Source organism: Tachypleus tridentatus, chromosome 6, assembly GCF_004210375.1.
Source record: "Tachypleus tridentatus isolate NWPU-2018 chromosome 6, ASM421037v1, whole genome shotgun sequence".
Classification (NCBI taxonomy): Eukaryota; Metazoa; Arthropoda; class Merostomata; order Xiphosura; family Limulidae; genus Tachypleus; species Tachypleus tridentatus.
The window spans coordinates 120,933,756-120,952,367 of NC_134830.1; the positions used below are offsets into that span (position 1 = coordinate 120,933,756).

An 18,612-nucleotide genomic window follows, 5' to 3' on the forward strand; every position below is an offset into this window, starting at 1 on the left:
TCAATTGTGTGTTAATTATATAACAGTATTGCCATCTCCTGGTGTTAAATCCCCATAGTCATGTTAAAAGATAATTCACCATGACTTACCATCTCCTGATATTAAATCCCCATAGTCCTGTTAAAAGCTGGTTCACCATAATTTGTTGTCTACGGGGTTATGCCCAGACTGTTGCGGTTCACAATAACTTATTATTGGTGTTTAAATTTTTTTCTAATAAAGTATTTACTAAGTTAAGTGTTGCTGTACTCTGTAAAATCTATAAACATTTCAACCGATGAAATAACAGCAAAGATCAAAATAACCTGTTAATTTCTCTGTTTACCTCGACATGTTTCCAACACTCCTGAATGCGTTCTGCGACACTTCACGGACAAAGCAAACAACGCCTCCTTACGTTTGACAAAAGAACAACTTAATTTAATAAAAGATGGGAAATCTCCATATAGCCGCGGCTTTAATTAAAAGAAGATTAGAATCAATAGACACGCCTTACTTCTGAATTCTTCGGGGTAAGTACGCGAATATGCACGTGGAAAACGACAGGTGCTTCAGTTGCTATGGGACTGAAATACCCGTCTATAACAGTGTTTGTTCTACGACCCCTACCTCGAGAGAGAAAGGCAAAAACAACTCGACTCGCAGCTAGAGGGACCTTCAAACCCACAATTTTGTTATTCTCAGAATCTGTAAATAAATGCAGAGTTTATTTCGGTACGTCAGGGAGACAGTTTCTCACGTGATCACTAACACTGGAGAAAATTTCAAATTTTGGGTCGTTAATGTAGAAACCTGTGAATGTTCCAAAAGTTTATTGCGTTCTGCAATAAAAACAAAATCAACTAGTTATCTCAACTCAACCACTAAGATCATGTTAACTTTCCCAATCTGATTTCACACACAAGTCTGTGAAGTTATCACACCGAGGCGACAGACTATATATATATTGTAATGACAAATATCTTTCTAATGATGGGCCTGGCATGTCACACTACAGATTTATTCGTGTTTTTTTTTCTTATTGTTCTTTGACACATAATTGATTTCTTTAAGTTTCGACTGTAAAGGAAGTTATTTTCACTAAGGTGTATTTACTCCTACAATTACATATATACATATGTTTATGTAGTTTTAACATATTTATTTAGATTTTGTTGTTGTTAAAAGTTATCAATTTTGTGTAATTTGCAAAGATATTTAAATGATTGTTATAAAATTCGGAGCTCGATTCCCGATAGTGTACAGAACGCAAATATCTCGTTACGTAGCTTTGAGGTTAAACATCACGCGTGACCAGGGGACTAAGGCACTCGAACCGTAATCTGAGGGGCACGGGTTCGAATCCCCATCGCACCATATGTGTTTGCCCTTTCACCCGTGAGAGCACTATAATGATACAGTCAATCCTACTATTCATTGGAAGAAGAGTGTCCGAACAGTTGGCGGTGGATGGTAATGACTAGCTGCCTTGCCTCTAGTCTTACACTACTAAATTAGGGACGGCTTGCGCAGATAGCTCTCGTGTAGCTCTGCGCGAAATTCAAAACAAACAAACATTACACGTAAACACGAAACTTACATGAGTTCTCCATGTAAGCAAACTGTTTTACTTCACATATTATAGCTATATCCCCGTTTTGTCACATCTCTAGTTGTAGTTTAATATTTAACATCTACTGTAGTGGATTATACTAAACAAGTTTTATTACTTGAAACAACAAATATTATTAAATGCGTGCAAAACGTTAAAAAATATATAGTTATAGTATGTACAATAAGTACTAAAAACGTCTGATAATACATATTGCTCTAATAAGTACAAATTTCGCTAAACCCATCTAATTAAATATAGTTATGATACGTTCAAATTCCACCAAGAGCGTATAATCAAATACGGGTATATTACATACATGTTACCCTGAAAAGGAGATTTAAACCAGAAACATTATCTTTCAGAGTCACTTGACAACAAATTGTTCTACTACTTTAAACCGAGTTTTTCCAAACTGATTAAAAATTTATTAAATATGTCACAACAGTTCAATGAAAGGGCGTTCCTAACACAGACTAAATACTTAATATTGTCAAAAGCTTGATGAAAATCTCTTAGATAGGCCTGCTTCATGTTCTGATACATGGGAGGGACAATCTGGTATTTGATACAGAGAAAACGTTGAATGTTTTTGTGCTTAGGTCTACTCTACAAGTGCTGTTCTATATTATCAAACAGATTGGACGTAAAACATGACGATTCTACACAATCACACAGGTAGTATATATAGCACTATTTATACTCTCCCTATTTTAAACAGTGATTGTTTATACAGCATTACATAAATTATCCAAATTTGGTTAAATTTCTTTTTTTTTTCTTCTTCGCACCGAGAGTATGAAAACTTTATTTAATAGAGAAATATAATTAATTTTAGTGTTTTTTTTTCATATTCGGCACTTACATAGATTTTTACATTATACAATTAAATATCAAATTTGGTGTAGATAGAAGCGACATCTGCAAAGTTATTCAACCAAAAACGCTAAAATTTGATTAAAATATTTGCGCACGAGTAAACATAAACTCCATGAGCCATCCGAAATGTAAAAATAGATTCTTATTTGTTTTTTTTTTTGTCATTCGGATTAATGACGGCCGATTTATAGTAGCTAAACTTTTGGGCTAAAGCCGTGCAGCTAGATAAATACTGAGTAAGTCAAATAAGCTAGTTAGCGATTTCTAGCTCACGTTTTCAAAAGAATCATAGAAGTGAACCGTTATTATGCATTTCCAACCTTCAAGCGCAAATTTACTAAATTTTATGAAATTATCTTAATTAAAGAGAGTTTGGTGTTATATAATATTAGCTTAAGCAATTAGCATAAATAATGATGCTAAATACGGCTGAACCGAGTGCGTGAGAGTGATGACAAGAAATTGTTAATCTAGATTCCATGGCGTTACTATAAAGAAAGCTCTTAACACTGCTTTAGAGAGGAGAAACTACCACCAGTTATTTAAAATAATCTACATTGTTCTCTAAAATATAAGCTTGCTCCAAATAATAGGATTGCGATTCTAAAGCTAATGAGCTAATGTTAAGTGTGTTTTCTTATAGCAAAGCCATATCGAGCTATCTGATGTGACCACAAAGACCAATCGAACCACTAATTTTAGCGTTGTAAGTTCGGAGACTATTCGCTGTCCCAGTAGAGGACAACTAACATATTTATAGCACTGATATCATTCCTTTAAGTCGCACGCCCAATACATTTTCAATAGCACCTTTTCTCACGCATAAGGTGTTTGTGATTAGATTTAAGATAAGGATAATGGAGCAGCTTACCAGAATTATCACCAGGGTGCTCTCTGTGTAATAACATGACAAATACTTTGTGTTATGTGCTGTAAATAAAGATAGTGATTACTGCGATAGTGGCGCATCCTATAAGATAACACATTCGGATACTGTCTGCTGTGTCGTGTGAATAAATTACAAAACACTGTATAACACCAAACAAACATCAACACATGCCATATTTCCTGCTTCTATATATCAATACATAACACTAAAAAAAACATAAGCACATGTCAGACCTCCCGTTTCTATAGATTTGTGTGTAACACCAAAAAGTATCAGTACATATCAGATCTTCTGGTTCTATATATATATCAATACATAACACCAAACAAACATCAACACATGTCAGATTTCCTGCTTCTATATATCAGTACATAACACTAAACAAACATCAGCACATGTTAGATCTCCTGCTTCTATATATCAGTACATAACACTAAAAAACATCAGCACTTGTTAGACCTCCTGGTTCTATAGATTTGTATGTAACACCAAAAAAACATCATTACCTGTCAGATCTTCTGGTTATATATATATATATATATATGCATACTCTGCTGGTCAAAATCTTAAGGCCAATGAGCATAAAGAAAAAAAAAATATGCATTTTGCGTTGTTAGATTCAACCACTTATTTGAGTCGAGCTTCGAAAGAAAAAAATGAAAAATAAAAGTAAAAACCTTTTTTAGCATTTATTAGGGAAAACTGTGAACACTATGAAATTAGCCTAAATACTAGCTGGTCAAAAGTTTAAGACCATAACAAAAAGAAGTCCTAAACAGGGTAGGAAATGCCCAACAAGAGGTTTTAGTAGTGAGTTGCATGGCCGTCATTGCGAATAACTACAAACATTCGCTTTGGCATGATCGATATAAGCATTTGCAGAAGGCTGGCTGGAATGTTATTCTAACTGGTGAAGATGGCTTCACGAAGATCATGCACTGTTTGGAATTGATGTCCATTTCTATAGACTTCCCTTGTCATTCATCCCCAAACATTTTGTGCGAACGCGCTGGATGGTCTAAAACAATAACGTTTTTCGTCATGAAAAAGTCCTTTGTCCTGCGGGTATTGTGGATTGCAGCGTTGTCCTGCTGAAAGATCTAGTCATTTCTACACAAGCGAGGGCCTTCAGTCAATAAGGATGCTCTCTCCAACATGCCAATGTAGCCAGCTGCTGTTTGACGTCACGGTATAACCTGAAGTTCCATTGTTCCATGGAAGGAGAAAGCACCCCAGATCATGATGGAACCTCCTCCACTGTGTCGTTTAGAAAATGTCTCCGGTGGGATATCCTTATCGTGCCAGTAACGTTCTAAGCCATCTGGACCGTCCAGGTTAACTTTTTTCTCATCGGAAAACAAAACTTTCTTCCACTTTTCTACGCCCCGTGTTTGGTGCTTCTCAGCAAAGTTTAACCGAGCTGTTTCGTGGTGTGGAAGGAAGCGTGACATTTGAAGACGTTTACGATTTTTAAAGCCTTTCTCTCGTAGATGCCGTCTTATTGTTTTTGAGCTGCATTCTGCGTGCGTAAGGGCTTTAATCTGGTTCGACGATTGGTTGGTGTCTTGCCGGACAACCCATCGAATCCTCTGGCTCAACGCCGGCGAAATATTCTTGGGCCGACCACTTGAAACTCTCGTTCCGTATCCCTCAGGGTTTTTTAAGAAATTTGCAACAGCAGTTTTACTAAACCCAATCTCACCAGCGATGGCACGTTGAGAGAGACCTTGCTTTTGCAGCTCGACAATTCTGCCACGTTCAAACTCTGTCAACTTTTTAGCCTTTGCCATGTTTTTACCCAATGTAACACAGTTGATGTCGGTGGGAGATGTTGACAACACAAACGCTTGAACACAAATGACTAAATTTCGTTACGTGTTTACCGATTAACGCTTCGTTTCAGTATGGTCTTAAATTTTTGACCAGCTAGTATTTAGGCTAATTTCATAGTGTTCATATTTTCCCTATTAAATGCTAAAATGTTTTTTATTTTTATTTTCCATTTTCTTATTTTCATTTTTCGAAGCTCTACCTAAATAAGTGGTTGAGGGTTGAGTCTAACAACGCAAAATGCATATTTTTTTCTTTACGTTCATTGGACTCAAGATTTTGGCCAGCAGTGTACATGAATATGTAAAACCAGACAAGAATCAACACATGTATGATCTCCTGGTTCTATACAGTAGTATGTAACACTAAACACACATCAGAGAATGATTTGGACGATATAAAACGTGCGTTAAGTTGATGGTATAAATATCAAATGAAAAATAGAAAATTAAGCAGTGGTATGTGGAACCTATTTATTTCTGAAGTTAATCCTATCGTGAGTTACATTCATCTTATACATCTTGAAGTACAAAACATGAAACATTTTTGTTAGAATTAAATAAATTATACTTCTTTTTTGGCTAATAATCCAAAAAGAACCAGATAAACTCGTGAAACGCTTCTGTTTATGGGGAAAATCGGCTGTATAAAAGGATTGTTCTTTCGATTTGAATGTCTAATCATGTTATAAATATAATACTGTACTCTCTCTACACACACAGTCTGGTTAGGGTTAGGTAGGACGGAAACCTCTTAAATTTCATTACTTACCGGTTCTTCATATCTTCAGAACAAATAATAGTAAATAACACACGGAAGGTACAATTTGTTACCAACACTTTATCATATAAATCTGTTTTCAATAGTTTCAAGTCTACAGACTAATATTTATATTCACAATCAAACAATTTACTGTTCTCTAGTTTACACATTTTTATATATCAAAATACAAAAATTCCACGTCTGAAAAACTCTGGAATATGTATCAACACGACTTTTCGTGCTTACACTAGTGAACATATCTTTCTAACATTGTGTAAAAGAGTCAGTGATTTTTAAAAACGCATTCTAAATTAGATGTTTATTTGCTGGTAAGGTGTATTTAAATACATTTTAAGAAGTTAACTCGGGTAGGTGAACACTTTTCGATTACATAAACGTCATCTGACGTAGGCAACGTGACCTTACAGACCAGTATCATACGTCAGTAAATGTGAAATTGATTTGCTTTTAAAGCATTTGATCGGATTGTTCTTTGAGAATTTAAAATCAGTTCATACTTACAAAAATATTCAAATTAAACGTATTTATGTTTATACTGGAATCGAATATTTATTGTCTTTCATCTCTACCGTTGTGGCCTGAATACCATGACGAACTGTTACTACTAAAGGTACTGACACTCATTCCCAAATTGTCTTGAAAGCACTTTCTCTCGGGCCTAAAACTAGAAACGTCTGGAGATTTTGCTGTGCCCTGAAAAGGGCTATAATAGAGTAGCAGTAAAACAAGGCGTTTGTTTTTATTTTCTTTAAGATGTGAGTGTTTTTATATACGAGGATTAGAATGACATATGAATATTGTGTCGCCACTGTGGTAGAATGAACAGACGAATGAAGTAAAAATAGTGTGTCACCACTGTAGTCGATAATATGTATAGTAGAAACTACTGACGCCAGACCTGAAAGAGTACTTCTTGTTGCAAATATGCATGAGATCTAGTTAACTCTTTTAAGAATTTTTTCAATATGATGTGAACATACAGGAAACGGCTTCTTCTGAAGGACTAATTGTGTACTTAACATAAAAAATCTCCAGGAATAATTGTCTGTGTGTTCAAATAAGTCGTTTTTATACTGAAAGTATTCGTATTGTATACAAACTGTGAATGGTTCCATAGAATTTGTAAGTTATCTGTCGACAGTCATTGTTTAGTAACATGGGGGATTATGTAGTTGGGTTTTAGACGTTCCTGAGTGTTATTTTCTTTGTTGTGTGTTCGAGGTTGAACGTTGTCTTACATAATACTTGGATCTGTCTTTGTCCGAATTAAATTAACGAAATCTGACAACAAACACATCATAAATTAACATATTTATGCAGACTTCTACATCAGAGAAACTGGAAGACAATTTAGGGCAAGACTGAAACAACATGAATGCTACATAATACGGATGAAAACACAGAATTCTGTCCTAACGGAAAATGTTAGGTTGATTAGGACAGTTACAGAATAATGGAGAAGATAAATCTTAGAAAATAAGAAAAGTCAAAGAATCTCTCTACTTCAATGGACCGGCATGGCCACGTGGTTAGGGCGATCAATTCGTAATCTGAGGGTCATGGGTTCGCATCCCCGTCGCGCCAAACATGCTCGTCCTCCCAGCCGTAGGGGCATTATAATGTTTCGGTCAATCTCACTATTCGTTAGCAAAAGAGTAGCCCAAGAGTTGGCGGTGAGTGGTGATGACTAGCTGCCTTCCCTCTAGTCTTACACTGTTAAATTAGGGACGGCTAGCGCAGATAGCCTTCGTGTAGCTTTGCGCGAAATTCCAAAAACATTTAACATTTTTTTAACCACAAACAGAACGAAGATGAATCTTTTAGCCCCAGTTGCACTAAACTTAAATACCTGCCAGAGAACCAACTTTTGTAGATAAGTTTTCCAAGGGTTTCTTTACGAGTAACACTGTGAAATAGAAGTTGATCCCTTTTGTTTATCACAAGTAATCTAACTAAAAAATCTGCATGTTATTTCATTAAGCTACCCTGCTCTCCCCGTTACATTAGTATACATTCTATCAGTTGCTGTCACCTTCATTTTTATTCGTTCTGTGAAAAAGGTATCAGTTATTCCAGTATTTGTGTTTCAATGTTTTCAGCTATTATAAATAAAATCTGGAAATTTGTAATCTGACACAACATTCCATCTGAAAACTCTCTGATTGATTATAAATTACCTACTTACTTGGGTGTGTTTGTAACTATAGAAACGTTTGCTTTGTTATGTGGATACAGTGATAGAACACATGGATAATGTCCACATTACAGCGGTTTTCACCCTTCTGTTCCTCATGAACAAAGACACTCAGTCTCGTATTGTAAAACCGATCCTTAAACAGTGCCAGGCACTTAGGTAAGTATGTAAGTGAATGAAACTTTCAAATAAAACTTCATTTTCATTTAATCGAAGATACCTTAGGATTATCATATTTCCACATCGAAAAACATCCAGCATTTTACTCCATACAGAGTGGCATGATCCATCATGGTGGACATAGAGCCCCATACAAAGTGGCATTATCCCCATACAGAGTAACATGATTCTCCATGGTGGAGAGAGAGTCCCACACAGATTGACATGATCCATCATTTCTTTCTTTTCACAATCATAATAAGTTTATTTGTAGCGGAAAGCTATGCAATAGGCTAACTGTGCTGTGCCCAACACAGGTATCGAAACTTGGTTTCTAGCGCTATAAGTCCGCAAATTTACCACTGTGCTATCTAAGAGACTAATACAATGTGATTTTTGAGAACTACAGATATATATATTTCTAACTATCGTAATTATAATTTCTAACTATAGTAATTACTCTAGTTATAGAAAATATCTTACTCCGCTATTTCATTTTAAAGACCATTAAGTCATCATTATTAAATTAAATTACTGATGCACGTTCGACCCACCGAACGTGGAACTTTCGTGGTTAAGCCTAATTTTCTTAACTTAAACCTCACTAGCTAGTCTACAATATCCTTTAAAACAGAAATGTGTGTGTTTGTGTTTTTAATTAATTATTTTATGAGTTTTCACACTTTAAAGTATTTTATCTCACATTATTGATGATGAAACATGAACAATAGAATGTGAACAAACCACACCGCAAAAACGAAACGCTAATAAGGAGGACGTGTGAAGCTTAAAAAAAATAATTGGGTGATCTTCAGGGACGTCACGTAACTTTTGGTAGACCATCCCTACATTATGAACACGTAACTTTATGAATTGGTTTTGAAAAAAATACAAGAAACATGTTGGAAATGTAACTTTAATTTCTGGTGTTGAGAAAGTCGATAAAATATCTGTACAATCAACCATATTATCAAACGAAGAAACGACAAGAAAAGATATACATACATATATATAGATATATACTAAAAATTAAGAGTAATTAAAGCAGAAACTCCAAAGTCGTAGTTAATAAAACAAACCAATAAATTGTTAAAATTAGTACAAAAATCTTTGAGGTATTAACAAGGTGGACGAAGTCAACATTCCATCCTAAACACATCAGATATTCGTTAGCTACACGACAATAGAATCGACTCTAATACAATAAGGTAGATAATACTTAAAATGATAATCTACTAGGATCTTCCGACTCCTTCTACCTGGATTTAGTTTACTTTAAAAATATATTTCTTTCAAAGGTCAAAGCTATTGCTCCGAGCATAGTAAAAAACGAATGTTATGTTTCACTGACACTGTATCACTACAGAGTGAATATAGTTTCTCTTCTTACTCGCAGCCCATTAAACAGTTTCAACACGAAGCACGTACGATAGAAATCATGTTAAGCGTGAATATTATGATTAAAATAATGTTAAGCGTAAATGTTGTGATAAAAAATCATGTTAAGTTCGGGTATTGTTGTTCTACCATTCCCCTCAATTTATCTTTTTTTTATTATTCAAAAGCAGCGACGTGTGAAACTAACCAGATGTATATCAGGTCACTGCCCAAGAAGCCTTTCATCAATATCGAACTATGTCAGAAATAATAATGTATTATGTTAATAATGTTTATCTACTATAATACATTAAACGTTGCGGTTTAAACCCAGAACGTTGACGTAGCAACCAATACCTATAGTTACGGTGACTTGTATCATAAAATTTGTTTATGTTGTTTAATAATAAAAATGAACGATGTCGCCCGAGTTGGTACCACGTTATTTGAAGAACCTAAGTTCCATATTAATGTTACCACCAAACTAAGTTTCACCCTTTATGTAGCTCAGTAATTATACTTTATTTAGTCTGGATAATTAACGGTGAACACAACCATGATAACTATAATCTGGTTAATTAACGGTGAACACAACCATGATAATTATAATCTGGTTAATTAACGGTGAAAACATCCATGATAACTATAGTCTGGTAAATTAACACCAAAGACATCCATAATAAATATAGCCTGGTTGTTCAACAGTAAATGCAACCATGATAACTATAGTTTAGTTAATTAAGGGTGAACACATTCATGATAACTATAGTCTGGTTAATTAACAGCAAACATAACCATGATAACTATAGTCTGGTTAATTAACAGCAAACATAACCATGATAACTATAGTCTGGTTAATTAACGGTAAACATAACCATGATAACTATAGTCTGGTTAGTTAACAGTGAACACATCCATAATAACTTTAGTCTGGTAAATTAACACCAAACACATCAATGATAAATATAGTCTGGTTAATTAACGGTGAAAACATCCATGATAACTATAGTCTGGTTAATTAACGGTAAACATAACCATGATAACTATAGTCTGGTTAGTTAACAGTGAACACATCCATGATAACTATAGTCTGGTAAATTAACACCAAACACATCAATGATAAATATAGTCTGGTTGATTAACGGTGAACACATCCATGATAACTATAATCTGGTTAATTAACGGTGAACACATTCATGATAACTATAGTCTGGTTAATTAACGGTGAACACATTCATGATAACTATAGTCTGGCTAATTAACAGCAAACACAACCATGATAACTATAGTCTGGTAAATTAACACCAAACACATCAATGATAAATATAGTCTGGTTGATTAACGGTGAACACAACCATGATAACTATAGTCTGGTTAATTAACGGTAAACATAACCATGATAACTATAGTCTGGTTAGTTAACGGTAAACACAACCATGATAACTATAGTCTGGTTAATTAACGGTAAACATAACCATGATAACTATAGTCTGATTAGTTAACAGTGAACACATCCATGATAACTATAGTCTGGTAAATTAACACCAAACACATCAATGATAAATATAGTCTGGTTGATTAACGGTGAACACATCCATGATAACTATAATCAGTGATGTCGAGAAAACCCACTTGTAGAGAAATATATATGTAAAAACGGCTGGTTTGGGTTGAGAAAATATTTTACATACAAGGTCGAAACGTTGTTCGCTCTTCTATGTAAAATATTTTCTCAACCCAAACGAGCCGTTTTTGCATATATACATGGTAACGATAGTCTGGTAAATTAACACCAAACACAACCATGATAAATGTAGTCTGGTTAATTAACACTAAACAAAACCATGACAACTATAGTCTGTGTAGTTAACGGTAAACACAACCATGAAAATTATAGTCTGATTAATTAACGGTAAACGCAACCATGATAACTATAGTCTGGTTAATAAACGGTAAACACAATCATGATAAATATAGTCTAGATAATTAACGGTGAACACAACCATGATAACTATATTCTGGTTAATTAACGGTGAACACATCCATGATAAATATAATCTGGTTGTTTAAAGGTAAATACAATCATAATAACTATAGTTTAATTAATTAACGGTAAACACAACCATGATAACTATAGTCTGGTTATTTAATAGGTAAACACATCAGTAATAACTATAATCTGGTTAATTAACACTAAATACAACCATGATAACTATAGTCTAGATAATTAACGTTAAACACGACCATGATAACTATAGTCTGGTTAATTAACGGTGAACACATCCATGATAAATATAGTTTGATTAATTAACACTAAACACATCAATGATAACTATAATTTAATCAATTAACGGTAAACACAACCATAATAACTATAGTCTGGTTAATTAACGGTAAACACATCAATAATAACTAAAACCTGAGTAATTAGTCTGGTTAATTAATGGTAAACACAACTATAATCTGGTTAAATAACTGTAAACACAACCATGATAAATATAGTCTGGTTAATTAACACTAATCACATCCATATTAACTATAGTTTGGTAAATTAACAGTAAGGACGTCCATGGTAAAAATTCTGTAAATACTTATTGAAACCTCGAATTTCATTGTTCAGCAGACGATTATGATCTTAAAGTTGTTCTTCCCTTAAGGAAATGGCCCAACTTTGTTTCGTTTTTTTCAGCCTGGTATGTTTTTTTTTTTCAATTTTCCTGTAAGATTAATGTAATTCACATTATGACTATACTCTTATTTTGAGTCATACAAAACTATAACAAAATCTGCATAAAAAACACAAATAACCCCGAAATAATTGAGATATTTTCAAAGTAGAACTGTTTCCTTGTAAAGAACAAAATATTAATGAAATGAAATTACTGTTAGATAGTTACTTGTTAAGGCCTACATGAATTAAAAGCAGGAAAGAAGTGACCTTAAAAAGAAAAACTCAGAATATAAAGTTTTCGACTTCAATTTCTCAAATATGAAAATGAATATTTCTCAGTTTTTGAACAGAAATATTAGGGAAAAGTAACGGAATTATACATATTTGTGACGACCATAAATTCATATATAATTACATTAAGACTAAAACTAAGATTCATAACATGTTGGACCGCCATGGCCAGGTGGGTTAAGGCGTGTGACTCCTAATCTGAGGGTTGCAGGTTCGAATCACCATCACACCAACCATGTTCGCCCTTTCAGCCGTGAAGGCGTTATAATGTGTCGATCAATCCCACCATTCGTTGGTAAAAGAGTAGCCCAAGAGTTGGCGGTGGGTGGTGATGACTAGCTGTCTTCGTTCTAGTCTTACACTGCTAAATTAGGGACGGCTAGCGCAGATAGCCCTCGAGTAGCTTTGCGCGAAACTCAAAAAACAAACAAACATAACATGTTTTCCTGCAGCCAAACTCAATAACGGAGTTTTACCGTTTCTCGTTGGAGAAACGAAAGGCAAGTCCAGTTAATCACTTTGGAGCCAATGAAATTATGAACAATATTAGACTGGAAACAGTTTTTTAGCCTATGAGGTTACAGGTAACGTTAGACTACGAATAATGTTGTAGTACATCAACTAATGTATGACTTACGATTGTGAAAAACGTTTAACCCGTGAAATTATTGACAATTACAAACTGTGAGAAACCTTTAACCCATGAAAATTATTAATAATTTAAGGTGTGAAAAACTTTTAACCTGTGAAATTATTAATCATTTCAAACTATGAATATTTTCAACCTGGTTTTACGGTTTAAATATTCTGTAATATTATATTTAATGTAAAGTATCTTTTGTGTTACCGTTTAAACACTCCGTAATATTATGCTTAAGAGTGAAAAATATAAATATATATATAATATATACAAATCTGATCTTATGCTTGTTATCAGTCCGTATATTTTGTTAAGTTACTGTAAAAACTACTTTGTTTTATTTTAATGCCAGTGTGATACTCATCAAAACAAAACCACTGTCTTAAATCTAACTTCCCTAAATTAAACCATATTTTAAAACGAATGATGTAACATAACGGTTGGTGAATGTGACGTAACTAGTGATTGTCAGGTAGAGTCATTTGGCGTTGTTTAATTCATTTCAATATTAAAATATTTTGTTGAATAGCAAAATGCAACATACACAATCCCTGACCACCGAAATATTTCAACAGTATTTTTGAACTTGTTATCTTTCATCACATAAATTAATAAACTTGTTTATTAAAACGGTAATAAATGTCACGATAATTCTGAAATTATTTAACTTATATATGTATATATATATATATAAACTCCCTATAGATTGACCATGAGAAACCGTGTCTTCTTCCGTTATCGTCCGCTGCGTGATTTTTTGGTCTTGACAATTAGTTTTGCTTTTATATCTTGCTACCTAAGTTATGTCTTCCTGGATCCGCTCTTGTACTTTTCTCCTCATTCAGGTAAGTATCAACTAACCTGCACATTGGGCCTAGTGATTCCTAAGCTAATGCACAACGTATTTATGTTTAGCCTGCTCGTTAGGCCTATCAGAAAAGGTATACAAGTTTAGCTTGTTTATTAGACCTAGTAATTGTTAAGCTGACACACCTCGTTTATATGCTAAAATAATATTCAACTTGATAATTCACTCTTTCTCCATAATTTTTTAATTTTTAAAACCAACTTATTTCTGGGCGATAATTATAAACGTAAAATCATTTTATTGAAACGTTGTGTTTTAATTTTTTTCATTTTTTTTTCTGTTTTGTAGTATAGATCGTATTTCCAAAAATTGAAATTTTCTGGACCTGTTGAACAACTTTTTCCTGTTAATTAAAATGCTTTGAAACCGCACGGAAATAATTTATTCAACGAGAATAAATACACAGCTAGACTGTCATACATACATAAATTTTCAACCAATATGAACGACGAGTAATTTTTAATACTACATTCCATGGCTCACGGGTAATATTATAAACTCACAACGCTAGAATTCGGAGTTCGATATTAAAGGTAGAAACGACAAAGACGCACACAGGACAATATGTATTTTGCGCTTAAAAAACTAGTAAATTTCAACATGTTATTAAACTACAGATCTAGAAACTCGAGGTTTCATAACACCAGAGATTTTATAACACAATAACTAAAATAAGCTACGAATATTAAGGCATAAGACCTTTCTGGTTTCGTTATATTTGTTAAGCCTAGCGTGAGTCCTTTATTTGAGTGTTAATGCCACATTCCTAACATTATAATGTATCAACACTGGAAATGACAAGCATGCATATAGTCTACTGTGTAATTTGCACTGAAAGAAGAGGAACATTCAATATATTATTAAATTACAACTTGACACTTAAGGTTTCATAACTTAATGCTGGAAATTACGTTAGGATTGTTCGATTTAGCAACGCAGATTATGTGTGTGACGGCAGATTCTTGCTGTGGCCCGGCATGGCCAGGTAGTTAGGGCGCTCCACTCGTAATCTGAGGGTCGCGGATTCGAATCCCTCGCATACTAAACATGCTGGCCCGGCAAGGCCAAGCGCGTTAAGGCGTGTGTGCGACTCGTAATCTGAGGGTCGCGGGTTCGCATCCGCGTCGCGCCAAACATGCTCGCCCTCCCAGCCGTGGGGGCGTTATAATGTGACGGTCAATCCCACTATTCGTTGGTAAAAGAGTAGCCCAAGAGTTGGCGGTGAGTGGTGATGACTATCTGCCTTCCCTCTAGTCTTACACTGCTAAATTAGGGACGGCTAGCAGAGATAGCCCTCGAGTAGCTTTGTGCGAAATTCCAAAAAAAACAACAAACAAACATGCTCGCCTTTTAAGCCGTGGGGTCGTTATAATTTACGGTCAATCCCACTATTCGTTGTTTAAAAAGTAGCTCAAGAGTTGGCGATGGATGGTAATGACTAGCTGCCTTCCCTCTAGTCTTACGTTGCTAAAGTAGGGACAGCTAGCGCCAATAGTCCTCGTGCAGCTTTGCACGAAATTCACAAAAAACAACAACAAAAGACTCTTGCTATTATTCAGATCAGTTGTGGTTAGCTCGCTAAGGTCAGGGTCAGATGGCTCTTAACACACTTAATACTTTTAGCTGTTAGTCTTGTATGTGAATGAGAGTCAACACAGTTATTCAACTTAAAATCAAACAAACCCACTGGCGGCGAACGCTGCTAAATAGATTTTTTATCTTTGGTTAGCATTTCAAAATGAGGGGACAGCTATATCTGAACTCTAGGAGTCTTTAACCTGACCGTTTGGATCCATTGTTTTTATTTGATAATGTTAGGAATGTAGCAATTTAACACACAAATCAGAAACTCGTGTTAGGTTTAACTAATGTGATGAAACCAGATACGTCTTATGCCTTAAAATTCGTAGCTTATTTTAGTGATTGTGAAATAAACTATCTGGTGTATGTTTGTGTTTTTGAATGAAATAATTCTGAATTACTAATTAATTAATAATAAATACCATTTCTCGAATTACTTTAAGCTTCCATGTTTTGTTAGAAATATGAACACTTTAAATAATGTGTATAATGGCAAATGGATATAAGAATAAAAAAAAATTGATATGTGAATTTAGTTAATAAAGAAAAAGACATTTTTGAAAGCGTGTAATCTGATATTTACAGATATAAAGAAACCTTAAATGTTCTGTCCAGTTAGCAACGACAGTGAGAAAGTAACCTGATCAAATTCTTCCTTAAACAAAAATTAAATAGTATTTTGCCAAATGTCTTACTTTATCGTAACTTACATTAATTTAAAAGAATTTTTGTTGAAATCCTTCACTGCTTTTACTTAAATAGTGAAATTTCTATTTTATTTTCTAACGTATTTTTTCTCGCTTCTACACTTAAAGATCAGAAATTGCCTTCGTTTATCGGGGTCAGTGGCGCTCTCCAACGGAATATATTATCTCAAAATAAAAAATCGACTAATTTGAATACTTCAAAAATCACACCCACTCGAGAAATTAGTAAACTGGAGAAACTTCTTTCAGAGGTAAGATTTTCTTTATTTTAAGTAAAGCATAGGTAACTATTTACAATTCTAATTTTCACTATTTTGATTTTCTCTTTGCGAGATATAAGAATTGTAATTGTGTTTACTTTTAATTTTTTAATTTGAGACTGTATAACGACGAACTTTTTATAATCTAATTATATATATCTTTAATAATTTTCTTTTACTTCTATCTCTAACCTTCACTGAACTTTTAAAATCCTTGACCCAGCATAGTCACGCAGTTAGGGGACTCGACTCGCAATCTGAGGATTGCAGGTTCGAATCTCCATCACACCAAACATGTTCTATGCCACTCAGCCGTGGGAGCATTAATATATGACGGTCAATCCCACTGTTCGTTGGTAAAAGAATAGCCCAAGAGTTAGCAGTGAGTGGTAATGACTAGCTGCCTTCCTTCTAGTCTTACACTGCTAAATTAGGAACGGCTAGCGCAGATAGCTCTCGTGTAGCTTTGAGTAAAATTCAGAAAAAAACAAACGTAGAAATCCAAGGTTAGTGCTATAAATATCGACCGCTTTTCGTCCTAAAACGCGTGTTCTGTAAAACTGCTCTCCACTTTCTGTGGCTTAGTGATGTATCTGTAAACTTATGATGATAGAAGTCGAATTTTCATATCTGCTGTGGACGGAGCACAGATCATCCATTGTGTAACTTTGCGCTCAACAACAACCAAACAATGGAAATATATAAAAACCTTTTGGAAAAAGATTTCTCGCCAGAAAGCTAGTTTTAATTATTGATTTTTTGATTATATGCGCGATTGTCACGTTCTGGTGATGGCATACGTGAGAGTATTGTATCGGATATTTATCCTTTCGTTGTGTTTGTGACTCGTCTGGCATGCTTGGCTAACACTTCCAGGAACTTACTTCAATATACACAATGGTCAGTATTTAAACTGGCTCATTAACGACGCGAAATTTTACATAAGTCAACTTATAAGCACCGTTTCAAATAAAGAAGAAAACTTGTCAAAGCTAAGCCTCGTGTCACGATTAATATTCGGTGAACGGAAAAAAGAATCACAAAGTTTAATGTATCTGTTTCTACATGTGAATGTCAAGAAATAAATACGGTACTTTAACATTTATTACAGTTTATCATGTTAACAGAAAGTACAAGTTTGTATTACTTTAATTTGAAGCATAAGTTTATATTACTTTAATGTGAAATACAAGTTTATATTACTTTAATGTGAAATATAAGTTTATATTACTCTAATCTGAAACACAAGTTTATGTTACTTTAAACTGAAGTACAAGTTTATATTACTTTAATGTGAAATACAAGTGTATATTACTTTAATGTGAAATACAAGTTTATATTACTTTAATGTGAAATACAAGTTTATATTACTTTAATGTGAAATACAAGTTTATATTACTTTAATGTGAAATATAAGTTTATATTACTCTAATCTGAAACACAAGTTTATATTACTTTAAACTGAAGTACAAGTTTATATTACTCTAATCTGAAACACAAGTTTATATTACTTTAATCTAAAGTGCAACTTTATATTACTTTAATGTATGGTACAAGTTTATATTACTTCAATCTGAAGTACAAGTTTATATTACTTTAATCTGAAGCACAAGTTTATATTACTTCCATCACAAGGACAAGTTTATGTTATTTCTGTCTGAACAGAATCTGTCTGTATATCGACAATATAAAGTACAAGTTTATGCTTCTACAATCTGTGTGTGTGTGTTTTTTTATTATTATTATAACAAAACCACATCGGACTATCTGCTGAGCCCACCTACAATCTAAGTACAAGTTTTATCTTCAACCTGATGTACTGTACGATAATTAACTCGTTGTGCATGTCTTAGAAACTTTAAACTCTGTATTTAAACTTTTCACCAATGTCT

The 18,612-nt window shown here is 33.9% G+C and overlaps 1 protein-coding gene across 1 annotated transcript in view; it reads left to right on the plus strand.

Moving 5' to 3' along the window:
* LOC143251700 (uncharacterized) overlaps window positions 1-18,612 on the plus strand; it is a 41,315-nt gene that overhangs the window by 17,628 nt on the left and 5,075 nt on the right. The window contains exons 2-3 of the mRNA XM_076502948.1: window positions 14,010-14,149; window positions 16,569-16,711. Coding sequence (XP_076359063.1) covers window positions 14,010-14,149; window positions 16,569-16,711 — 283 coding nt within the window. The remainder of the gene's footprint in view (window positions 1-14,009; window positions 14,150-16,568; window positions 16,712-18,612) is intronic.